The sequence below is a fragment of the Periplaneta americana genome, chromosome 13 (assembly GCF_040183065.1).
Source record: "Periplaneta americana isolate PAMFEO1 chromosome 13, P.americana_PAMFEO1_priV1, whole genome shotgun sequence".
Taxonomy (NCBI): Eukaryota; Metazoa; Arthropoda; class Insecta; order Blattodea; family Blattidae; genus Periplaneta; species Periplaneta americana.
Genome location: NC_091129.1, coordinates 147,580,318 through 147,608,278, shown reverse-complemented (window position 1 = coordinate 147,608,278; position 27,961 = coordinate 147,580,318). Strand labels below are relative to the sequence as shown.

General features: G+C 35.1%; 1 protein-coding gene across 1 annotated transcript; it reads right to left on the bottom strand.

Annotated features, from left to right (window-relative positions):
- Positions 1-50: 50 nt before the first annotated feature.
- Positions 51-27,610, bottom strand: LOC138712543 (uncharacterized). Its single transcript, XM_069844454.1, has 9 exons — positions 27,042-27,610; positions 26,868-26,941; positions 26,658-26,791; positions 26,421-26,536; positions 24,302-24,478; positions 17,645-17,900; positions 13,681-13,963; positions 8,225-9,121; positions 51-6,188 (listed from the first exon to the last, which is right to left on the bottom strand). The coding sequence occupies exons 1-9, from the start codon at positions 27,101-27,103 to the stop codon at positions 6,061-6,063; spliced, it is 2,127 nt and encodes a 708-aa protein (XP_069700555.1). The 5' UTR covers positions 27,104-27,610; the 3' UTR covers positions 51-6,060.
- Positions 27,611-27,961: the final 351 nt, after the last annotated feature.

The window sequence follows — 27,961 nt, the reverse complement described above, 5'->3', positions numbered from 1 at the left end:
TTGTGGAATCATGATAAAAGGGGTAACATGAAAGAACAAAATAAACCTAGTACACATAATAGTTGTTTTAATAAGTAAATAAATAAATTCATACATTTATATATTAGTAAAAAACAAGAGTATAGTTAATAACAACATTACAATTAATACATGTGCCTACTTTTACTCCTGTGCAATTGAACTGGACGACTATATGTTAATTGACAGCTGCTGACAACAGTGTCAAATTTAGGCTAATTGCATGCTTTTCACTCCTTTGTTCATTACACAGTATAGATTGTCTTTGGTTTTCTTTTGAAATTCTAAACACAAATTTCTTTCCAGTACTTCATCATGAGTTATAATGGGTTACAAAATGTCAGATGGCTTCATTGCCAAATAATTGAGCATTGGACGCAATATTCCACAGTTCAAGTTTAGGTGCAGTGAATGCAATTTCACTTATTTATGTGGAAATGTAGACCCTTACCTAAAAGCTGTTGCAACATATAAATAAACAATCCTCGCTATGATATAGCCTACCAGTAACATAAATGAGTCATATTCTTGTTCCCTATATGCAATAAACTTACCAAATTATCTCGAACTTCACAATGAACTAAAGTGTAACACTGAACAAAACCTACATATTTAAGATACTTTAAAAATAAATAAAAAGACAGTGACTATGATGTCAAGAGTTAAAATAGGCTTTCTACATTCCTATTGTAGTAATAAATGCATATTCTACTATCTTTTTCTTTATTAATTCATAGCAAAATTGCCTGCTGATTCTTGAAATAGATCACTAGTGTGTTTTAGATTCACTTTTATTATTTATTTGTATTATTATATTTATTTATTTTTTACTGAAATTTACTGTACTCCATATGCATAATTCCTAGGTAAATCGGTTTGTAGATACTGATTATGAACGAAATCCATTTAATAATAGTTTAGGAGAAATTGCTGTACGTAGACATGCACACAGATGGCATGCCTATAACTACATTTCTTGATATCAAAATGTGTATTTCCGTGAAGATCTCGAAATAATTTATCTTTATACTTCATATAGTGAGAAAGTAAATACAATAAAAATAATATATATATTTTGTGCCTATGAGTTCAAATAAAAATGTGTCATGTTACAAAGCAATGGTCTCTCCATGCTAATGTTTTAAAGAATATAATAAATTTATATTCATATGAAATATTATATCCAATTTAAACTTAGGTGCACCATCAAACAAATGTGTAGAGACCACCACCACAACCTACACCACAACCGTAACAGTTCCTCTAGCACACAGAAAGTGCTTTACCTCTGACGAGTCCATTAACTGGAAAGATATTTTATGCAAATCAAGCTTTCAGGTATAACTCCCTGTAAAGCTGATCTGAAAAATTTCGAAGGAAAAATTGTTTCGGGGCCAGGTATCGAACCCGGGACCTTTAGTTAAAAGTACCAACGCTCTACCAATGAGCTACCTCGAAATTATTCAAGCCAACTTTACCGGGAGTTATACCTGAAAGTTTGATTTGCATAATACACGTCACTGTTCGTTGACAGAAAACCACAATTTAAGTCACACAGAGTTAGTCTGCACTCAATGTTGGTTGCTTGACGGTTGTCAGCCCACTTTGAGGTCTGTGGATATAGAGGGAAAAGTTGGATCGGTGTCTGGTAGTAGCTCAGTTGGTAGAGCGTTGGTACATTTAACCAAAGATCCCGGGTTCGATACCTGGCCCCACAACAATTTTTCCCTCGAAATTATTCAAGATATTTTCTGTATGTGTCTATGTAAGAGAGAAAAAGAAAGAGGCAGATAAGAAGAAAGAAAGCGACAGGGGGAGAGAATATAAAAGTATTTTCATACCATTTAGAACTGCAAAACTGATAGAGAAGGGAGTATGAAAATGAAGATTAAATAAACTTTTCATATTTTCGAAACGAAGTAGCTCCTGAAAATTAATAATCTAAGGCATGTTAGACGTGTGAGATACTTATAAATAAACTGAACTGTTTAAAATGGATTTTTCATTTTCTCTTTCTGTTAACATTATTTTCGTCTCTATTGGGCAGTTATGATATCAATTAGTTGAGAAATATATGGGTTCAATTACATTTAATTATGAAGTGATATTAAATGAGATCTAACATTTGTTAAAGGTAGGTACTAAACATTTTCGGATTGAAGTTTTTATCATTTTTAGTACAAAAATTTTCATTTTATTCAGTTACCTGATGAATCAAGATGAGACTAAAAAACAAAATCTTTACTACAAACTTCAGAGAGCCATAGCAGAGATGTGAATGACTTATCAATTCCTCATTTTTATTCAAAGTACAAATACATTTCATGTCTTGATAAAAATCGAATCATTAGAAATGATAGGAAATTACATAGTGTTCACAAATAAATAATAAATTACTGCAAATCAACAATATTTCTAAGCTTGTATAAATTATAATAGTTAAATGTAACTAATGGCACAAAATTTTTTTTGGAGGGGGAGGGGGAGAGGGGACAAGCCTGGATTTAGTATATCTGTTCAATATCTGAAATGTTAACTGTTTGCATAACTCCAAATTCTCAATGTCATCTTTCAGCAACTTGGTGCTTCTCCATTTTTCTGGCATAGTGCAGATATTCCTTAATTAAATATTTCCAGAGATAAATCAGAAGAGGTAAATAGAAACAATGATTACCACACTCTCTGGACCTCAATCCCCTGCATTTTTATTTATGGGGTTATGTAAAGCAAAGAGTATACAGTGTACACGACATTAACCATTTGAGAGAGCGAATCAGAGAAGCTAACATCCATCACTCCTGATGTTCTTCATGTGTGGCAAGAGTAATTGGAGTATTGCCCAAATGTCTGCTGCCTGGCTACCAAAGGAGACAGCATGGAATTTCAGTAAATGCATTCTAAAAATTTGGAGAATTATTCGTTCATTTAGTGGCTATTTCATAATTCATTGTGCTTCGTTACAATTACTATACAATCACTTAAAGCCTTACTTTATGGACATGCTGTATATGAAACCTTTATGCTCGACCATGCCGAAATGTAGTAATTATACACCTGGTAGCAGCCCTTTAATGGACCTCATTAAAGTACACCTATTCATTAAAGTTCAGGTGTTCGATTATTCTCGGATATGCAATCGAAAGACAATGAGGGAAACATCACGGAGGCTGGAAATCCAATACTGTCGCAGAAGGTTATGTTCTGTTACTATAATAATTTGCGTTAGTTGTAAATAATATTCAAATAAATTCAATTTGTCATCTCGTTTTTCAATTCTAAATCAATTTCCAGGTTATATCAAGGTTAATATTTAGTTTACTCTGTAGGTTATAGGCTATCAAGGTCAATGCGGAGATCTGTTCCTCTGAAAAAATCAATACTTTCGCATCTGCGCACATCTCACAATTTACGAGATATTGCACAAGGTCAGTTCCGCTCTTCAGTTAGATACAAATAAAATAAATACTTCTGAATAATTTCAAGTTAGAAATATGGTCGAGCATAAAAAGTCGTATGAAACTCGCCTATAATGGTAATTAAGACGTTCGTATGAAAATTATGAAACTCGCTTGCGCTCGTTTCATAAACAAACATACTTGCGTCTTAATTACTATCATTATAGGCTCGTTGCATAATGTACTATTATACAACATTAATCACAGACATCTATTTCGTCTTTATGATCACGTGATCCAATAAACAACGAAATATGAAGAGTGAATATTACTATGTTTGTGGAAAGAAAAAGAAAAACTCAACTCATTACATAAAAATTGGTAAATTACTGTCTGTAACACTAAGAAAACAATTAGAAGATTCACTTAATGAAATATGAAAGTGAAATATTTGGAAAAGTGAAACCTAGATAGCCTTTCTTTATTTATAAAGACCCTAAAAAGGCTTACCGGTACATTAGATAAGGCTAGGCTACAATAGCATATCAAGAGTGTATCCCCACTTTGAATACTCTGTGTACTTTGAAGAACCGAACAAGGCACAATCAATTATTGATGCTAATGTATAAAACTATAGTCATGGCAATGCCATTCGATATTTTTTTACTTACACATATATCTGCAAATCAATTACAAACTAATCAAGATCACAGTTGTACTGTAATGTAGTCTCCAATAAACCTATTAAAGGCCACTTCACTGATTGTATGGATTGAAGAAATTAGGAGCAGAAATAAATGTTCATGAATTCTAATTACTTTACAAAGCTGTAATAAGTCGATTTAGATGTACAGAGCGTTCGCCTACGAGTGGGGCCAGGAAAGTGGCCTGCTTGCGGTGTCACTTGCGGGAATCGTCTATCCGTAAGCTTCTGCTTTCTATACTAATAGCATGCATACGATAATTTTTGTACGTAGTACTAACCTTGTTATAGGCAATGTTGGAAGTGATGTCCATCTGAATCCACACATTTCTGGCATCTTTGAATAAAATTAGCATTCACATGAATAAATTCGTCTTCGGTAATTTTTCTAATCTCTCTTGTTATATTCGCCTTCAATTCTTCTATGCTCTGAGAATTATTTCTATATACATTATTTTTTAGACTTTCCCACAAATAAAAATCGCACACTGAGGTCGGGGGAACGTGGCGGCCATAAGTCCTAAGAAATAATCCTTTGTCCAAAAATGTCACTTATATCGTTCATGGGCTCATGGGCTGTATGGGCTGTTGCTGAATCTTGTTGGAAATATCCATTGAGTTTCTCATCATCTGATAAAATTTGGAAAAATGGCGTGAGTATTAGAATGCGATATCTTTGTGCATTTACTATATCCTGAAAGAAAATAGACCCAATAATTCGCTTCGCTGTAACAGCACACCAAACGCCAATCTTTTCGTCATGCAATCAAACCACGCCTCATCAGAACAAAATTATTAAATGAGGATCCACAATACCGTCCACAATACTTTGTAAAATCCAGTTACAAAACTGAACTCGTTTTTCATCGTCTCTAGGCCATAATTCATGCACGATACTTACTCTGTAGGGTTTTAATTTTAAAAGTTTAGCAGTAGTAAAGACTGATGTTTTTGAAACACTAACTTCCTGTGAAACTCGTCTTAGAGATTTGTTAGGAGAGCGTGTAAATGATGCACTGATTCCATCAATTTTTTCTTCCGTCAATACTCTTCGTTTTCGCTTAGGAATTGTAGCATTTAGCGACCCTGTTGTCCTTAATTTGTTAACAAGACGTCTAACAGTTTCTCTATCCAGAATTGGAGCACTTCAAATTGCCTATGCACCTCTCTACATGACTTTGATTTCACTTATGCATCATACATAAAAACTCTCTGTTCAAGCGTGAATTTTGCATTTTGCATTGTTAACAAATTTTAAGCAACTGTGTCAAGAAACTGCACTGTACGTAAAAACACTGCAACAGCTGACTCACAATTGATAACTTGTCGATCTTGATTGTCGAGCGTGCCTCAACAACTGCGCGCACAAAGCGGCGTACAGCACATGTCGCTTTCCTGGCCCCACCCGTAGGCAAACGCTCTGTATATCAGAAATGTCTATGTGCTATCTCAATTTGTCTTTGTGTAACACATGAAACTCTAAATATAAAATATTATCTCTTTATCACGAACAGATAACAACAGAGAATTAGGTGACAAAAATCCTTTTTTAGTGAATCCTGTAACAAATTCCAGTAATCGAACAAAATACACGTGTATGTCGAAAAAGCCTATATAGGAACAGCTGCAACTGATTGCCCACAAATGAAACCGAATCGACATTGCCAGGCTAATAATCTCAATAAATCTAAATTGCTCCTGATTGTTTCTAACTGCAGTTCTCTCAATTATTTTCAGTTATTTCTGCAAATATTTCTAAAATATCCATACAATCACTCGATATTTTGCGAAATCAGGTATCAGTGTTGTGCAAAACACATAGAAAAAGATAGTCCTAACCAATTTTATAGCAAAAAATACAATATAAAAATGACTAGATAAAACACTGGTCCACATATTATTTCCTGTCTGAGCATGTATGCAGAACTATCGATAATGTGAAGGTTATGTTCTGGATTTCTTATCAACTTCTTCTTGTTCTTTTTGTTCTTCTTTATTGGCGTCAGAACTTGAATCATGGCTGACACTTACCTCAACTTTGGCATTATGATTATCCAAATTCGTTGTCGAGTCTGAAAATTATAACAAATGCAGTTAATTTTAAAATATTACATTCTTCCCTTAATCAGAGTAAGCAATAGGTATACGTTATTCAAACACTTCCTCCATTTCAGTAAGTCTAACTAATAACTAAAATGCTCTCTCAATTAATATCACTCAATAAAAGAATTGTTTTCCAATGGATACCATCCCATTGTGGAATCCTGGGAAACGAGAATGTGGATGCTTTAGCAAAGAAGGGCAGCACTGCTAATTACAGACCTGTTACTAAATCTACATATTACTCTGTGAAGAGATTTATTAAATCTACATACTTAGACTTCAACAAACAAAATTTGATAACTCAATCCCAGGGGAAAAAATGGAACTCTCTGCATCAAAATCCACAGTTAATTCCCGATTTACCACGAAAATCATCTGTAGCTGCATTTAGATTGGCAACAGGCCATGATTGTTTGGCCAAACACCTGCATAGAATTGGAATATATCAGTCCCCTAACTGCCCATTGTGCAACTCAAACCAAGAAATGGATTCGGAACACCTCAAAATCTGTGCTTCAGTGGCTGATCATGATAATATCTTTGAAAAATATTGGAATGCAAGAGGTCAAATGACTTTATTGTAAAACGCCTGGCATTAGAAAACAACAACAACATTTCAGTAAGTCTATGACATTTTAGGAACATATTTTACAATGGCTGATGATATTTAAAAACTTTAAGGCATGGTCAGTCAGTCAGTCAGTCAGTCAGTCAGTCAGTCAGTCAGTGGGTTGGTTTGTTCGTTGGTTGATAACTTCACACATTGTCAATTAAGATCCTAGGATCTGCTAGTCTGATAATATTAGTAATTCCACTCGTGAAACTGAGGCACTCGTGAGAAAAAATTCATTAGGACCTCCCCCTAATAATAGGTGAAGATGATGACTGCAGCTGCGAAGAAACATTTGCCAATGTAAAATTTTACTAACCTCGCGAGAATCACTACGCAACTTTTTGCTAAAAAAATTGCAAAACTGAGCTTCGCAGTTGCTTAGACATATCAAAGAACCCGGAAAGATAATGTGAAGTTTATATTAAAAATATGAACTGTCAAATGCACAAAAACGTTAAACGAACGTTTCACAGTAAAGTCAGAACTCTAACAAACGGGTGAATACCACTCTTAAAATGAGTTCAAATAGACAATGCACAATATTTAACAACATCTAAACTGCAGAACTGTCAAAATATCCTTTCTAATAGGCCTATGTTTCACAACAAGTTGTCGAACTGGGTAGCGTAGTCAGTATTGCATTGGCCTTCTGTGCTCGAGGTTTCGGGTTCGATCCTGGCCTAGGTCGATGGCATTTAAGTGTGTTTAAATGTGGCAGGCTCATGATGATTTACTGGCATGTAAAAGAACTCCTCCGGAACAAAATTCTGGCACGCCTGTGATGCTGATATAACTTCTGCAGTTGCGAATGTCACTAAATAAACCATAATTTAGAATTTCACAACAAGTTAAATTTCATATTGTGTCAGCTTCAAGGTCGGTACTAGGAGGTAGGTCTCTCTATAATAAAGGTAGCATTGTTATAATTCGAACGTTCCGCAGCACCAAGCACAGCGATTGTATTGAAGAAGGGGCAGGAGGATTATGCTTATGTCGATGTAGATTTTGTTACTCTGACAATGAAAAATTAGAGAAGGGGAAAAGATTATGGATACAAAAATACTCAAATCTAAATAGGCCTATGTCATTTTTTTTAAGTTCAAGGGGAGGGGGTTTCAAACCCGTAACCACCTCATCGCATACGTTCCTGTAGAGTTCATTCGCAGTTTGATTGAAGACCATGTGTACTTGCAAGTGTAGTGAAAATTTAAGTGAGGAAGTTTTATCATACGAATTATAAATGTTATTGATTTCAGTTAAGCTGGCTATAATTTTTGTGTTCGAGTAATTATGCTGACATAGTAGCATAGCTAGCTTAAGAGGAATGGATTTAAGTAGCTCACCCTGTATAATCATCTTGGAAGGAAACGAACGACTATAACCATCACTTACCTTGACTAGTATGTTTTGTTGGTGATAGAAGAGGTGGTAAAATCCACGGGGGCTTCTCTGCTATAGAACTTGTAGGCCTTATAGGTGGTAACACGTTTTTAGGGCTGACAAATCCTGAGTCACTAAGTTTCTGAGAGTCTGAATGACTTTTGGAGCTAGCTGAACTTATCTCATCTACCGAAGATTGTTTTTTTAGTTTCTGCTGATTTGAATGTTGTGCATTGTTGAGATTATTGATACCAGATTGAAGTACTGTTACTGTATCAGTCAAAGGTCGAGAAATTTTATTGGTATCTTCGCTTGACAAGCTTGTCTTGTCTATAGCCCATTGTCTTGTGGGAACAGCAAAGACAAATGTGTCTACATCCTGAGAACCTTTTCGGCTTGCTGGTAAACTGGAGGAATTGGTAGAAAACTGCCGCATGTCTATAACTTGGTCTGCTTCAATTTGTGGCTGGTATCCTCCACTAAAACTATTAGACAAGTTTGTGTCTGTAGTACCAGGCTGTACCTGAACATTTTTCAACTTCAGGTCACCCAGATGTGGCTTCTTTTTGCTTCTATCATTTATTGACTCCTTCTCTTTGTCATTTGAAGATTTTGCGCTACTAGAGCGGATTAAAAACTGGCTTGCTTTGTCGACAGAAGACTTCCTTTTTGAGCTCATAGGAAATTCTTGTGAAGTGCTAATTTCTTCAACAAACGCTTGTTTCCTGAGAAATACAGGTCTAGTACTTTCTGGTACTTGGTTTACTATTCTTAATCCATTTATGTTAGAATCATTTAATGAATGTTTTCCTTTAGATGCAGGTGGGCCTAATGGAGCAGGTGCTGTTCTATTTGTTCGATGTAAAAAATGGCGTTTCTTATGCTTCCCACTCTCCAATTCCAACTGATCTGAAAAATTATCCACATTAATCAGCATTAGTATATAGTAGGCTACAATTAAAAAAATATATCTTAAGCATAAAACTAAATACTATAAAGTCTCAGACAGTCACTCCTGCTTCTGGCTGGTGATTGTTGGCAATACTACGGAAAACCAGCGAACAGGGATTATAAAGAATGGACACTGAGCGAATTTTCCTGTGCTTTGTTTCTCTGTGTGCTGGCGTTTAGTTCCACTTTCAAGCGCTAGAGGTTAGTGTAATCGAGCATACACTAAGATAATAATTGAGTATAGAGTTGAGACACAGGATCCAAACATCGCCTACCTTATTGCGTAATACAGTAACGCTTTGCTTCAAATAAATTCAAGTTAACAGTTTTTCCTTATTTCTCAGTGACAAACTAGTTGTAATAATATTTTTTTTTATATTACAGATATAATAAATTATATTATAAAACAAATTCAAATGCTAAATAAAAAAGGGTCTTCCAATGGATCCCGGCCCACTGCGGACTGAACGGTAACGAGAAAGCAGATATGTTAGCAAACACAGGAACTTATATCAACTTAAAAACAAATTTCAAGTTCCCATATGAATCAATAAAGCGAGTCATAAAAAGAATAAGTTACAGCGAACAGGCAAAACATCAAAATTCAAAATGGAAAGAATCATTCAAAGATCTAAAACTAATTCCTGATCTACCTCGAAAATCTGCCGTGGCCATGTTTAGATTGATTACTGGTCATGATTGCCTCAGTAAACACCTCCATCGTATTGGAGTACTGAATTCACCTAAATGCTTACTGTGCACCAGAGAAGAGGACATGGAGATGGAGCACCTGGCTAATTGTGAAACTCTTAGGACATTTGTGGACCTTCCATCAAAATATTGGGAAGCAAGAAGGATGATGACTTCATTGTTAAATCCAGAGCATTAGATACACACACACATATTATAAAATAATATAATACATTACAAAATTAAGTATCGAATTCGTTTAATATCTGTATATAATATAATATAGATATATGGTTTTACTTCTCATAAGAGTTTTGTTTTTCCATTTTCAGTGCTATCAAATCATTACATATTTTAATTATTGTTGGGGTCAGCATCTCAACTCTCATTATAAAGGAAATCTAGAGTCTAGACATTACAGTTAATGACGGATTTATTATTTTATGGATCCAATTTATTTTATTTGAGTACATAATGTACCTAGATGTTTTAATTATATGAGTTATATTTCCGCTGTGTCGACTGCTAGCTGGTGTGATGTCAGCACCAACTCTAGGGAGAAAGCAGAATCTCACGCTATAGCTGGCTTGAAGGTCATTGAAATCAGACAGGCTACATCAAAGGTACCGACGTGAAGTGTCCATACTTAATTACCTATACGCTGGGAAAACTGTCATAGCTGTTCTCCTGATGATCTCATAAATAGTAAATAACAGATACATACATCCAAGCTTACAATAGTTTACAATCTAACAGAAAACAGCTCATTGATAAAGCAAAGACAGTTCATGCGAGAGGATCCAGTCAGTGGCAGATCTAGCAGAAGACTCGAGATATAAAGGGGCATAAGTAACCCTTACTGTTAATATGTTTTGGTACTTTATTGCAATTAGCATAATTTTTCCACATAAAAATAATTGTTAGAACATTAGGACAAGAATGTTAAATATGATCTATTAAGGCTATGGATCGATGAAAATAACGAAAGAACCATTAAAAATTTGGAAATTTTGTTTTTAACTCTAAAAAATAAAATGTTTCAGTTTCCTAAATCTGTGCTTATTTTGGTCCTATGACAACACAAAGCCCCTCAGGACGAATTTAAAGGGACCAGTGCATGGAGATGCAGCCCTTTAAACTGATACTCAGCTGTCATTCTAACAGACTTTGTCCTTCATTCCAACTCATTTTACTTTTCATTCAGTTCATATTTCGCGCTGTTATGTAGGAGAAAAATGCGTGTAGTAGACCTATATAAGAAGGAAGGCTATCGATAGTAATATATCATATGAAGAGTTCGCGGGAAAAACAATGAATGTCACAGTTTTGTTAAGGTTGATGTCATTATCTAATTCAATGGATCACTACGAAATTTAATGTTGTTCTCATGAAAAATGGTAAAAAGGAGAATTATCACCACGAATACAGTAATCCTTTCCTTTATTTTCTATAGAAACAGCACTACATCTTGCAGTTATAGACTCAATTAGAATATGATCTAATCCTTAACAGAAATGTGACATTTATCGTTTTTCTCGCGAACTCTTCATATACATGTTATACTTTGATACTTGTTTTCTCGATACTTTGATACTCGTTTTCTCGATTTTGTAACATTCAAAATGCTCTATGAAATGCAGTATTTCTCCAACCTCAGTGAAATTTTTGCACAGAAGTCCCCAAAAGCATGTGAAGTAAACTTACACAAATGTTTTTTTTCTGTTATTGAAAGTATTCAAATCATCATGTGTTGAGGATGTAACAAGTTTTTAAAAATTTAAAAATTAACAACTAAAAAGGTAAATATTTTTTTTCTTCTTAAAAAGTAAATGAAAAAATATGAAAAGCATGTGTCATATTTAACATACATCTATCAGGAATAAATTAAATATAAATTTAAAGAAAAAATATGTAAACTTTGAAAATTGGGACAATTATAATTCAGTATTAAAAAAATAATAATTATAAGTACACTAATTGGAATATCAAAGTGAAAATTTGTGTTTTGCAAGTTCACATTGTAAGAAATGTGTGGTAAAAGTTTCAGATTATAAGTTGTATAAGTTAGAAATTTCGCAGATCCATAATGTCTTTCAGTACACCCTTCTTGTTAGAAGATAGTGGTTTTGCATGCACGTGGTACAAAGGATTAAACTGACAACAAGTGATTCACATTAACACTGGTTCCATTCTCTGGTAATCATTATATTCCAGGCACGAAATTAGGTCATTGTTGGCCTGTTTCGGTTCCAGCTATACAGGATCCAATAGACGTTTCTGTTGACATCCAGGTCGTCGTCCTTGAGGGTGGTATTTTAGCATTTCTTGGAGTGTCCGGCAGCTTCCATACGAGAAATGTGTTCAAGCCATCTATTTCTGTATTCTGTAATTTTTTCTTCTAATGGTTACAAGTTGAGTTCCTGCAGTTCGTCACAGATATTTCATTTCAGCTGCTCTTAATCTGCTGATATCTCTTTGTTTCAGAACCCAAATTTCGCTTCCATAGAGGAGAGTTGGTAGTGCAAGGGTTTTATATAGCTTTATTCTGGAATGTTTCTGTACTAAACTTGGTTTCAGGGTATGGTTTAGCAGTCCTAATATTTGTAAAAATTTGTTAATTTTTCTGCTTACATCATTCTCTCCTTCGTATGATATATTACATCCTAAGTATGAAAAGGAATTTATCTGTTCTAAAATCATATTTTCAACAATTTTGCTTCAGATTGGGTTTGTACCTTCAAAAGCTGGTGAAATCTTCATGCCATGTTCTTCTATGATTTTATTTAGTTTAAATATACCCATCTGTAAATTGTCTTCGGAGTTTGCAACTAATACTTGGTCGTCCGTGAAAAGAACTGTGTTTAGTCTTATAGAACTTGAAATTTTTTTTTTTTATCCAATGCCACCAGGTTGTCTTTCGACATTTCTGGTCTTCTCTCCTGGCCATGGCCTAGTTGTAACCCACTTCTGAGGTTGGGGCGCCTGGAAGGCAGAGTTACATTACCCCGATGATGTGATAGGATGATTATGATAATGTGGTGCCAGGAGAGGTCTTAAATCTAAACTTAACCTAAATTCCAGACCATGGACGAACACAGGAATAATCCCCTTTAAAGAAAAATTCCTGTGCTCTAACCGGGAATCGAACCCGGGACCTCATGAACTATAGCCAGAAGCTCTGACCACTAGACCATGAGGCTGGTAGTAGACAGTGGAGTAAGACTGGTCTGCATAGGTAAATGTGAAATAAAAAAATAGAAGATTCTACATATGGAACCACGATCAAACTGTCATATTTTATTTCTCCCATTCTTATGGTAGCAAGGACTTACTTCAAGTCCAGGGTTGCAAGTTAAAATTTATGGCAGATTTCCCAACTCCCTCTGCTACTATACCAGTCTTCCATCACCACGTGTGCTAGTGAGAGCATGGCCATCTGTACAGGCATCATATTTGGCCAGAAAATTGTGATGAATTAGTTTCTATACATCTGTCTGTCAACTGTAACTTTATTACTTCACTCACTTGAAATTTGAATTCATAATTTGTACTCCTCATACCAAAGGCGTATTATTTCATCCATGTATATATTGAAGAGACTTGGTGATAATGGGCAACCTTGTCGAACTCCTTGATTTATGGATCTATAGTTAGAAGTAAAATTATTAAATTTTATATTTATTTTATTGTTAGTGTAAATATTGCAAATGTTTTGAAGCAGGATATTTGTTATATTCCTTTTTTGCAAAATTTCCATTAATTTAGGTCGTTTGATCATATCAAAAGCTTTGATATAATCAATAAAGGCTAAATCCTGGTAATCCTACCTTTGATAAGTCCTGTAATGCTATGAGAAGGACTTGGCAAGTGGTCCAGTCTCACTGGACTTCCAAACCAATGTCTATCCCCCGAACCAGGCCTTGAGCTCCCCTTGCTCCCTGGGCTGGCATCTCCACCAACATTTTTCAATTCCTCACCAACTCCACTGTGATATGAATTAAGGTTTTCTAAACATTCAGGCTCAGCTCTCTTCGGCAACTCCTTTACTAAGATCACTTTGTTATCTGGTAGTTGAGGCACAATTGGAACTGCAGCAGGTTTTATATTTTGCTATAACAAAACATTACAAACAGATTCTTTCATTTGCTGATTACCTGTTAAGAGCAACTAACGTAGAAAATGTAGCAATGACATGTAAAGCAGTACAAGTCCATCAACAATATTTTGTAATAATAAATCTGACACTATTCTTTAGCAGAGCTCTTTTAAATTTGAAACTGTTCATAGTTTTATCTATCTTGGCTCTGAAATTAACAACAAAAATAATGTTAGTTCTGAAATAAAAAAACGAATATTATCTGCCAATAGATGCTTTTATGGTCTTAGAAGACATATGAAATCTCAAATTATATTTAGGAATACAAAAATTATGATGTATAAAATTCTTATAAGGTCTGTACTATCTTACGCATCTGAGACTTGGCCATTGTTGAAGTCAGATGCGACATTATTACGTACTTTTGAAAGAAAGATTGTTAGGTAAATCTTTGGACCAGTTAGAGAAAACGGAACATGGAGAAGAAGATACAATTTCGAACTGTACAGATTATATAATGAGCCGGTCATTGTTAAATTTATAAAAATAAGAAGATTGGATTGGGCTGGGCATGTTGTGAGAATGCAGGATGATAGGGTTGCGAAGAGAGTTTTTAAATTTATTCCGATGGAAAGAAGAAGGGCTGGGAGACCGAGATTGAGATGGGAAGACTGTGTGATGGATGGCATCAAGACTTTGGATGTTAGAAATTGCAAAAGTTTGGCATTGGATAGGGAGGAATGGCGAAAACTTCTGAAGAAGGCCAGGGCCCATGAAGGGCTGTCGTGCCATTGTTGATGATGATTCTTCAGCAGATTTGTAATGTGAATATCAAGGGATTAGAATATGAATCCAAAAGTTGATTCTGTGTCCCCTTAACTGTCAAAGTAAAGCCCTCTATGAGATGAATACGGTGATAACAATATCTCATATAGTGCCAGAAAGTGAAACTGTGCTCTTCTGTAAATCATTGCTAGAAATAATTTACAAATAGCCATTCCAGTTGTCACGGATGTTACATTTTTACTATTTTCAAACTCTATATATTGTAAATGAAATGACTTTTACCAAATTTTATTATTAGAATCAATTTAGAAAATCAGGATCATTTTACAGAAAAAAGTTGTTGAATAAAATTTATTATTACTGCACAAAATAAAGAAAAAGTTCCATCACGGATATTACAAGATTTGTGAATTCACTTCACACCTTACTAACAAAAACTATAAAACTTAGGTCCCTACCTCAAGCAAAAAGAGATTCTCATACTGTCCATGTGAAAGCTATGCAAATCTCACGACATCCAATTAGTTCACAAAGCATAATCAGAATAGTACATTATGCAACGAGCCTATAATGATAGTAATTAAGACGCGAGTATGTTTGATTATGAAACTCGCTTGCGCTCGTTTCATAAACAAACATACTCGCGTCTTAATTACCATTACAGGCAAGTTTCATACGACTTTTTATGCTGGACCATATTTCTAACTTGAAATTATTCAGAAGTATTCATTTTATTCGCATGTGACTGAAGAGCGGAAGTGACCTTGTGCATAGCTCGTAAATTGTGAGATGTGCGCAGACGCGAAAGTATTGGTTTTTTCCGAGGAACAATAATGTCATTGACGTTGATATAATCTAGAGAATAACATGAACTAATTTTGATATAACCTGGAAATTGATTTAGAATTGAAAAACGAGATGACAAATTGAATTTATTTGAATATTATTCACAATTAACGCTAATTATTATAGTAACAGAACATAACCTTCTGCAACAGTATTGGATTTCCAGTCTCCATGACGTTTCCCTCGTTGTCTTTCGATTGCAAATCCGAGAATAATCGAAAACCTGAACTTTAATGAATAGGTGTACTTTAATGACATGCATTAAAGGACTGCTACCATGTGTATAATTACTACATTTCGGCATGGTCGAGCATAAAATATTTTATAGCAGTTTCTTCCATGTCACGGATGTTACATACATTTTGTCACAGATGAGTTAATGTTCTTCATTTTTTTCAGTTTCAAAACAACTGTGACATTTCTAAGTCAAAATATTCACTTGAACTGTAAGATTGCTAATTGTTATTAACCCAAACTACTTAAAATAAATGGCAGAAAGAATACAGCACAGAGTACGAAGTTCCTTGATCCTGGGCCTCTGAAGTTAACAGTGTAGACTCTCAAAATATTTCTACAATAGCTTTTTGGAAAACAGATTTTACGTAATCACCTGTACACCTAAATTTCCTTATATTCTATTTGATTACTAGTAATTATTCAATAAAAGTACTTTCCCAAGGGTAGCTTCCATTGGAAAATAAAAATCGTAAATAGTGATAACGCAAATGTTTATTTTTATTTTATCTGTTTAGTATGCTGTGTCTTTGGTAACCCTTACTGAAGGGCAGCTACCCTTGTGGGATTTATATTTAACAGCTGATCTCTCTTTGGATAAGTGCTGCAAACTTTAGGGAAACAAAAATACCTATTACCTAGCCAAGACCACTTAGATTCAATGCCCATAAAACTTGTAAAATATTTTCCTTTTGAAAATAAAACATTAGAATATTTAAATTTAGAGCCTTATACTGGTGACAGACTACAGTAGTAATCGCGATTAGCACTTATCGCGATCAGGCCCGATCGCGATTACCGAAAATGTGGTGACACACTACATCCCGTCTGGTCAACAGCTGAATTACCATAGAGGAAAGAATTCTCTATATGTATATACGTATATGTTTGTTTCCCTCCTGGACAACACCTAAAGTTCATACTTTCTTTTGATGTTTGTTCATTGTCTTTTTTTTTTTTTTTTTTTTTTTTTTGCAGCTTGATATGGGAATTTACAGTATTTGTTAAAATTGTTATATGCTTTACAATGTAAACTGATAGAATTTATACCATTACTATTTATATTATTTTGAAAAGAGATTGTATAACCTATAAAATTTATATCATGCCAAAAATTTATATTATTTTGTAATAAAACATATTTTTAAAATCAACCTTAACCTCAACGATAGCATCGTAATGGAGACTGAAATTTAAAATCTGAAAAAGAAACCAGATCCAGTTTGTAATCCATTATTTATTGAAATGAAACATCTTTCAGCAGCCTTCTATTGCTCTCTCTCTATATATATGAAATATGAATAATTCGTCTGTCATTTGTCAATATATTTCTTTTTACTTTTCTCACATCTGCATTAAATTTCTCCACTACGTCTAATAGTAGCCAAATTCATTTTCTAGCCATTCATTTTCGTTTCTATTTCATAAACAATGGAAGGGGTAACAAAATTTCACAGCAGAAGCTATCACGACTTCCTAAATAATATAATTCAAGGTGATTCGAAACCAAAGTTTACTAAAATGTTACTTTCGTCCACTGGGCCGTGCCTCTGCGCGATTATCTTGTTCTGGAAACAGGATTTAGCTCTGATCGCGATCGGGACGGTGACACACTACAAACCCGATCGCGATTAGTGACTGTAGTCTGTCACCAGTCTTATCCATGTCTTAAACTAATAAGAAATAAATATATATGTTACAAGAACTGAACAAAATATCAGAGAAAAATATGAAATTTTCACAAAGACAAAAATTACGATATTCATGAAAAAATTCCCATTCGATGTAAAATGATTTTCAATAAAATTAAAAAATAGGAAAAGACTTACTGTTATACAACTAATGGGCTTGAAAGGGTTTTCCATTACTACATCACTATCACTATCGTCATGTACTCCATCAACACAGTTCCCATTTGATGTACAGTCTCCTGTTGCATTTTCACCTCTCTCCTCTCTTGCCTTGCGTATTCGCTCGAGACGTTCTTTCTTCTCTTGCTCTTCTTGTTTTCTCTGAACTAATACATCACTCTCCACTCGACTGTTCAGATTACTGTAATCTCTGATGATACGATTCATTAACCATCTATACAAAAAAAACATTACGAAAGAGAATGTCATATATATCAATATATGAAATATTAGCATTAGATAAATGTTAGTATTTAGCAGGTGTGACTCCTTAAGGTTGTAGCAAGTTTGCACTACACCTGAAAAAATTTACGGATATTTTTGTTTAAAATACAAGTCAAATTATTGTGGTCTAAGTACAAGATTGGTATGATCAGCTGTAGCTCAAAAAAATTACTGATAAGTGACAATGTGTATTTTTTCCTCTGTTTTTCTATATTATTGTATTTGTATTCCTTGTGTTGTGGAAGAGAAGGCCTAATGGCCTTAACTACACCAGAATAAATAAATAAATGAATGAGCCAGAGATACAGAACATGCCCACCTCACAACTGCAGTTGGACACGAAAACAAGTTTTTTTAGAGTGTGAGCTTGTATTTTATTGATGTTTTTGCTTTCCGTTTCCACTGCAGTTACTTGAGTCGAGTTGGTTGACAGCACATGGTGGAGCGTAAAAAGTTGTTTTAATAAATTAATAGTGTTATTTGTGCCACTATATGCATTGTTCTACTATATTAAATAGACCCAAGTTAAGATGAATACAATTCAGTCTTTAATAGAACATCCATTTTCATCACACAGTTTAGAAGAGAAATGTGAGATTAAGTATCTTGGTATACCGACTCCATACCTTGAAATTTCGCAGTGCGTGAAAACCAAAACCAGGTCATTCAACAGAAAATTCAATTCTGACACGTACGTGAAGTTTCAGTGCTTATGTGGCTGTGAAAGAAGAAAATCTTTGTTCTGTTTTCCTTGTGTTTTGTTCAGAGGAGAAGAGGCGTGGACAAAGGACTGTGTTAGTGTCCTGCATCTCCAGGATCATTTAAAAAAAAACACGAAAACTCGAAAGTTTTCTATATAAATAGCTGAGTTTTTGCAAATTTTTACGACTGTAGCATAGTAGGCCTAATATTTTGTAGTAAGAAAGTAAATGACCAAAATTTTGAAGCACCAGCCGCCACTGGTGTTTAGTATCAGTCCGTAGTTAATTATGCCTTTCTTCCACTCAGAGTGAAAGACATACTTTTCCAGAGTGTGTGCTTCTTCAGAGTTAAATACACATAAAAATCGGTAATATTCGAGATATACTGTCTCAAGTGGAAGGTCCTATCATTAATATCAAGATTTTGAAACTTGTACAAGAAAAGAAACTATGATAACTAGGGCTCGGAAGTATATAAAATCAGATCTATATATCTAGCAGCAAGAATTGTTTTTTGAAAGAAAAAAAAAAAAAAAAGAGTCCAGTAATTCTTTCCCTGCACACCATACACCAACTTCGTTATAGTGTAGGGCAACTTCGTAAATAATGTCTGGTTTTTCACTGTACCACTAGTGGTAATTCTGTGAATTTACAAAGCCATAGATGTGCAACTAAGCCTCGTCTGAGAAGAAAATATGATATGGATCTATTTCTCCATTATGCACGTTATTAATAACCCATTCACAAAATGTACGCCTTTTTCTGGAATCACCTGGCTGTAGCTCGTTACATAGACAACTTCTATATGGTTTGGATGGAAGAACAGGAAATTTCCACTTGTTGGAAAAGTTGCCTAATGGAGTTTTTTGGGGGAAATGTTCCAAGTAATAGCCAATGCCATCCAATTTTCTCTTCCGTTAAAATCCGTTTTTCCTTTTCATGTGCTGGAACCTTGACTCTCAAGAACACGTGTCATCTCAAAACAATACTGGAGTGCAGAAAATCCTAAGCTAAGTCAGGAAATTCCACTACAATGACATAAAAATGTTGTATGGTGAATCATATGTGCTCAAATAATAACAAGGTCAATTTTCTTTAATGATACAAAATTAACACTGAAAGCTACAATAATGAATCAATTTTTCGATATTGCATCAACTGTTTTATTTATGGAAATGATGGTCGCATTAATATGTTGTTTTCTAATGCCAGGCGTTTGACAATAAAGTCATTTGACCTCTTGCACTCCAATATTTTCCAAAGATATTATCATTGTCAGCCACTGAAGCACAGATTTTGAGGTGTTCCGAATCCATTTCTTTGTTTGAGTTGCACAATGGGCAGTTAGGGGACTGATATATTCCAATTCTATGCAGGTGTTTGGCCAAACAATCATGGCCTGTTGCTAATCTAAATGCAGCTACAGACGATTTTCGTGGTAAATCGGGAATTAACTGTGGATTATGATGCAGAGAGTTCCATTTTTTCCCTTCAGATTGTGTTATCAAATTTTGTTTGTTGAAGTCTAAGTATGTAGATTTAATAAATCTCTTCACAGAGTAATATGTAGATTTAGTAACAGGTCTGTAAGTAGCAGTGCTACCCTTCTTTGCTAGTGCATCCGCATTCTCGTTTCCCAGGATTCCACAATTGGAGTGAAAATGACAAGTTGTAGCCGATTTAAGTGAACACCATATTTTAACGTTTTGGTGGCTACTTCATTCACATACAACCCCCAGAATGTCTGGAGGACCACACCCGCTGTTGGTCGACGGATCCATTGGACCTAGCTGGGAGATCTTGTTGATCACCAGCTTTCCTTCCTTAAGCCACTGGAGGACAATTTTAGTGCCATAACAGGTCAGCACTAGGAACAGAAAAGTAGAAAGAGGAGGAAGGAAAGGAAAATGAACCCCTAGGCCTCAAATGCTCTAATGCCGTCGGGGTCGAAGAAAGTAAGAGTTCAGTCAGAGGACTGGATAGGAAAGGGTAAAGAGGGAATTAGGTATTGAATAGAGGAAAATTATACCAAATTCAGTCATTAACTCATCAAGCTGACTGACCAGTGCTAATTGATGAGTAGCCCCTCCCTTTAATTCAGCTCGTAAAATTATGCTTACTAACAGCTGCACCACGGGAAGGTAGGGATGGGACATTGGATATTTGTCCAGGTTGGTTCCTTAAGGACTTCAATGGGAAGGATTAATGGCTCTCCCCCCTGTATCCAACAGATACCCTTTTGCAGCCAAACATTAATATAAGAATGGTTTTGGCAGCACACATGCAGTCTTAGCACAGCAGTTGTGAGAGCATACTTGTCATCTTAGCAGCCAGGACTGCCAGATGTTCTGGATTTTCCAGGATTGTTCTGGGTTTTAATGGTGTGTCCTGTGTCCTGGATTGAGTTACAATTGTCCCAGAATGTCAAAAAGATTGGAAAAATACAATTCTATGCTCATTTCTGTAAAATTATCTTTAAAATTCCTTCGGCCTACTCATTTTTTCAAGACCCTGTCCAACGTCGCCTTCAACACTGTCTGGCTCCTCCTATCGGGCTGTCTTGAAATAAAAGCGGTAATAGTACTATAGTATGTATTAATGTATTAGGTACTATAGTCTTTACTCTCTTTAGAAGTTGATATACTATTCACAGAATTTAAACACTGAATCATGCATTTTTTCTGTATAGATCAGGCTGTAATATGGCATTATTTTTCCAGACTTCTTCAATAATTCAAAGGAAATTTCATAATCTAGCAAAAATCCAACAAAATTAAAAATTTAGGCCTACACAATTGGCTGAAATACATAAAACGAATAAAATGACTACAATAATATAGAAACAGATATGGAAATTTTACACATCACACCAAAAAGTTCACAGTTAAACATCTTAGAACAATATGAAATATATAAACATACAATAACATATCCACAACATATACTTAATATACAATTACAGTTCAATACCCACACATTATTCGATGTCATGATACGTCATAACACACAAACAACCAGCCCCCACCATAAGAACAACATACCCCCACCCCTACAATCGACAAATGCACATCGCAGAATTCAAGATCACCAGTAGTTCAGGAGACAATGATGAAGACGTAACATCACATCGAAACGGGCCATCTGTCGAAGGTATACACCTTTTTTAAAAATGTTAACACTTTTTAACGTGTGACTAAGTAATTTTATGTTTTTAACAAACAAAGTGTTAACGTGAACTTTAATCAATGAATAAAATAAATTGTACTACAAACTGAATTAATTCAAATGTGTAGTCACATTTATGGTATGCAGTATCATCATTTGTCCTGATTTCCTGAAAAGAGAATCTGGCAACCCTGTTAGCAGCAGAAGCGTGGCTTCCTACCAAGTACGCAGCCTACTGAAAAGCAACGAACTTCTCAGCTCTTGTAGTGGCAAGTTGCAACAATGCACATGCGTACAAAGTATTTTCAAGCTATCACTTCTCTGGCTTCCATCAGTTCTTATACTAAAATACGTTAGCTTGGTGTATGTGGCCTACTCAACATAGCTTAGTTAATAAGAGAGTGCTTCAAACATTTGTCTCGTTTCGTTTACAGGCCCACAGTTCGAAAGAAAACATGTTACTGAGTTCAATAAAATAATAATTAATGAGCTACAGCTCATTAGTAGCATTTGCCTCTGGCCACAGACCAACAGTTCCAGTATTTTTTTTTTTTATCCAATGCCACCAGGTTGTCTTTTCGACATTCCTGGTCTTCTCTCCTGGCCGTGGCTTAATTGTAACCCACTTCTGAGGTTGGGGCGCCTGGAAGGCGGAGTTACATTACCCTGATGATGTGATAGGATGATTATGATAATGTGGTGCCAGGAGAACAGTTCCAGTATACAACTCTGGCTTTTTATTGAACATAACTTCCTTGAAAACATGTGAATATTTTTTTAACCAATGGCATCAGGTTGTCATTTGACATTTCTGGTCTCTCCTGGCAATGGTTTAGTTGTAACCCACTTCTGATGTTGGGGTACCTGAAAGGCGGAGTTACGCTGTCCTGAAGATGATGATGATGATATTATGATTATGAAGTGCTAGGAGAGGTCTTGAATCTAAGTCTAACCTAATTTCCAGATCATGGACGAAACATAGGAACATTCCCCTTTAAGGAAAAATTCATGTGTTCTAATCGGGAATAGAACTCGGGACCTCATGAACTGTAGTCAGAATCTTTGACCACTAGCCCATGAGGCTGGTCAACATGTGAATATACAAATTGGGAATTCTGATGTCTCTAAACTGTGTAATAAACCAAAGGAAATGCATGTATAACATATTGACACTTGTGATACTCTAACAGTTAATGATGATACCACAGCCTAGTATATACAGTCATGAAGCCCAATACGTTGTAAATATGCATCCATATATACTTGGTAACCACTAGGATCGCTACTATCGCCTCATTACAGACAATGCGACATAGTACCTGTTCAGTCTATTGTTTCTAGTATCCTCATAAACTCAAGCTTCGTGACTGTATATCAGTGGTTGCCAAACACCACGAAATTGTGACGTAATAGAAATGCAACCCGCACACCACTATCGCAGGGAGTGGGGTGGAGTGGGTATCTCCTCAGGTAATGCAGTGAATAACAGTGCAGAGACAACTGTGTCCAAAAAACGAAAGCAATATAATATTCTTCTACTTATTAACTATACACACTTTTTTCCATGTTAATTTTTTATCCTCCTATTAATTATTTTTGTATTATTAATAAAATAACATAAATTTATTTTCTTATTTAACGTAGAAAGACCGTGTACTTTACATCAGCAATAATTTGAAATTAGAAAAACGTACCAGGCTGGTCACGAAGTTGTAAATTACACTACATACTTAAAAAAAACGTTGAAGTATTTTACTCCGATTACGACATAGAAGCCGATATTTTTTATTGTCTGTTTATTTATTAATGACATATTCAAATTACACTCATATGTAGAAAAAAAACGTAGAAGTATTTTACACCGATTAAAACATAGAAGCCAATACTTTTTATTGTTTATTTATTAATGAAATATACAAATTACACTATATATGTCGAAAAAAACCTCGAAGTATTTTACCCTGATTAAGACATAGAAGCCGTTACTTTTTATTGTTCGTTTATTATTCAAGTCACAGGTAAGGGCGTGGTAGTCTTCATAACAAGAAAAATAATGACAACGTACATTGTTCTTTTATACTTCATTTAAAATTTTACAACAAATTAAGTACCGGTATCTTATATTTTTGCCATCTGCACAAAATAAATACTTTTCCTTCCATGCTCCTTAAAATTAAGTTTTTAATTACTATCTGTTTTCGAAAAGACATCGAAACATACCGGTATTATCCTACAAACTTGTAACATTACATGCGTACGTCCACTGCTGATAAATGTCTTTACTTAGGCTATATCGAAGTGATGGCTGTAAACAGAGGGTGGGGATATGATGTCATGGTTACGCTTGAGTGGAGGCAGGGGCATGTGTCACGACACAGCTTTTGGCGATCACTGCTGTATATACTAGACTGTGATGATACTGTATAGAAACACTGAAATCCAAGCAGCAAATGAATTTTCACTGACCACAACAATGGATACTCACTTGAAACCATTATGAATGGCTGGATCCACCTTCCCACGAGAATTCTTTACCACTGTAGCTGAACACATTTCCACCAAAGTAGGGCATCTGTACTCATTTACAACAGCCTCTACATTAAGTTGTTCTACTATGTCCAGTTCATCAAGGGCTCCTTCACGATCTTGTTTATTCGCTAAACTGTAAAAAAGCGTAAAAAATTTAATTAACTCTGACAGAGAAAGACACACATTTATAAAATTCATTTAATCTTATAATACCCAAAATAATGCCACGTAAAAGACTGAATTACTCCGAATTTTTTGACACACATAAGAAAATCTAAGTTCTCTCTTCTGACCTTCGTTTTACAGGAAGGAAAAATAAAAATGAGTAGCCTAATATTTAACTAGAAGAAATCGTTAAGTATATAATACCTTCTGGAGAAAAAGGTGATGTAACTCAGTGTAGAATATTTTATAGTAGACAAGCATGTAAGTAAGTAAATAAGTAAGTAACACTTCACATGACTATAAGAACACTTCTGCTCACGCCTAAAATATATCTTTCACTACAAACCCGCAATATTTTACATTGAGCATATTCCGAATCTCAGCACTGAGCAATCTGATGGCATCACGGTGTTCCAAATTTCACTGATGGCAACACTGATGCTCCACTGGTGTCACACCAGTGCCATCAGCTTGCAGAGGTGGTGGCAGTCTCCATCAGCCGCCATCAGTGAATCTGATTGGTTCTTGTATAGGGCGGGAATTAGCAGACAAATAACATCGTGCACTGTTGTGTCATGGTGGTGAGTTCTGCTGTATTGTTTGTAATGAGCACAACGTAAAAACAATATGTTAATGGCTTATGAGCGAACATGTCAATGGACCAGTTATTACTACCAGTTCAAGAAATAAATTGTTTATGCTCTCTTTTCTTTGAACAAGATGGCAGTACGGAAATTTCGCAAAATTTTGCTAGAATAGCATAGGCAACAACTTATACAGTCGCCATGACAGCCATCGATCCTTCCAGCAGTTTTGTTCCTTATTTCGCTGCAGCGTGACGTCATTGTTGTCCACCAGTCCAGTGAGATTCGGAATACACTGATTGTTTTTCAAAACAGAACTCTAAAATGGCGGGAAATATTTAAATGAAGATGACATGGACATGGAGCATAAGCAGCAACCAGTAACCAAACATGGCTGCTTACACTCTACATGTAGGTGTAAGACGTTTTCCATGGACCATGCTGTACAAAAAAAGAAAGAAGAATAAATCTCCCTCTCCCAACTGTATCTGCGCCTTCCAAGAAGTGTTTACTAGGTCACTTAGGGAAAACTTTCTGTTTCGAAATCCCATTATTTCAGGGGAAACAGTCCCTCTCGCACCTAACAGTCCACAGCCACCCATGTACAGACTACTCAGAATCACAGTAAAACATAAAGACATTGCAGAAAAATATAGGAAGTTATACATAATCTTGGAGAGATTCACAATTAGTAAAGTGGTCCATGTCCAGTTCTTCTTTCTGGTTGTATAATAAGCAGTATGGAGTTGCGAATATTCCAATCCTGTGAAGATGCTTACTTAAGCAATCATGGTCCGTTATGAGTCTGAACATTGCAACAATTGATTTTCTGGGTAAATCCAGGTTGATTTTGTATTATTCAAGAGGCTTATCTACTTCGATTTTTCCTTCTTAAGTATTAAATTTTTATTACAATTTAGAGAAAATGTTCTTTTAATGAAACATTTTATTGATTCACATGGAAATTTTTGCTTCACCTTTTGAGGGATTTTGGTTCCTTCCTTTCCTAGAAAATGAGCGATCGTAATCAATTAAATTATTGATTGTAGGCCTAATGCAGTTAAATGAAAATTGGAAAGAATTTAATGTCAGCATTTCGATCAACAAAAACGTATTAAATTCTTCACAAAATGTTACAAAAACACTTATGTCTTAGATAAGGGAAAAAAATCCTCTTTACAAACCATAAAGGGATATAAAGTTAGAGTTTCATGCTTTTCATGAACTCGATTCCTCATAAATATTTCAATACCCAACATCTTCAAAGAAACACTATTGGTATTTTATGCTGTCAATATATTTTAATGTAAAAACATTGCTACTTACAGTAACACTGGTTTTCCAGCTAATTTTCCATGAGCCAGCAGGGTTTCCAATACATTGCGACCTTCCTCAAATCTTGACACATCGCTGGCATCCACTACAAAAATTACGCCATGGACCTAAAAAAAAAACTTCTGTGCTTAAAATATAAAACAGGACCTAAAAAAACTTCCGTGTTTAAAATATAAAACAAATTTATCTATACAGACATAATTCACAATTTTAAAACACATGACATACATCCACAAAATACCGATGCCAAATTCCTCTAATCTGTGGACCTCCACCCAAGTCGTATATTACAACCGAATAACCCCTGTGAGTTAATGACACTGAAGAGAATCCTACGGTCGGAACAACTGAATCGACCGGCTCTGAAACAAAAAGATATAAAGTAACATCAAAATTTAAAAATGTTACCAAACAGTTAAAGTAGGTATTTTCACATACCTCCTACGAGATTCTTTGCTGCTGTTGTCTTCCCAGCATTATCCAGGCCAACCAGGAGCAATACAATCTTTCTGCTACAAATAAAACGATTAAATTTAAGGCTATTCGGTATGTATATATAATATAAATGTTTACTTTATAAAGGTAACATAAGAGAATGACTAAACAGCTTACTTTTGTTGGTTAACAGATGACGTAGCTTTCATTAAACCAAATGGATGGCAGCAATTACCCATTTCTTTTAATAACAATTTGTTTTCACATGATCCTGTCTGATGATATTAACTACTGTCACTAATTATAAATTAAATCATAAGCCGTTTCTTACAATTCGCAATATTAATACTGCACGCCATTGTGCGTCGCAACCGCCATGACATAAACAAATTCCAATGTCTCCAACGATGGCCGTCGTATTTTGATGTCTCATCAACGAATAGCAATGCCATGCACGCCGGTCTCATACAACCTGCGATGATCAGACCATGGTCGACGGTCGACAACATCTGCGCGCTGTTGTACGTTTCGGATCATTTCGTTCTTGTTCGGTCGTTCTCGGAAACTGCAAACAAAAGAAACAATCTATTACGCCATTATAGTCATCCACGCGCTGATTTCAATACGAATTCCTTTTCTGTGTTAAAATGTCCTTGTCAGAAGAAAGTGAGAAATGGTTTAAGTGTAACTTTTGTGACGCTAGCTTTGTTTTCAAAAGAAATTGTGGATTACATGAGAGGACAAAACATGGTATGTCTTGCACATAGATAAAAAAACATATTTATAATATTCATATGGTCAGGTTCTTTCCAATTTTATTCCTAGATATTGGTGTATCTTTTTCTATTAAGCTTAAAAGGTCGAGTTTTCTTCTGATAACTTCATTTCTCTTCTTGTTTAACAGAGTAAAACCAGCAATACTCGTTAAAGTATCATTTTCTCTGCTTCGATCTTACTTTCTTCTTTTCCGTTTATTGTCCAAAATTCCGCGCCATACAGTAATCTACGAACCGCCATTACATCGTAAAATTGTGACTTCGTTTCTTTCCGAGTACTTACTATTATTTTAATGATGCTTTATCAACTGCTATGGTATT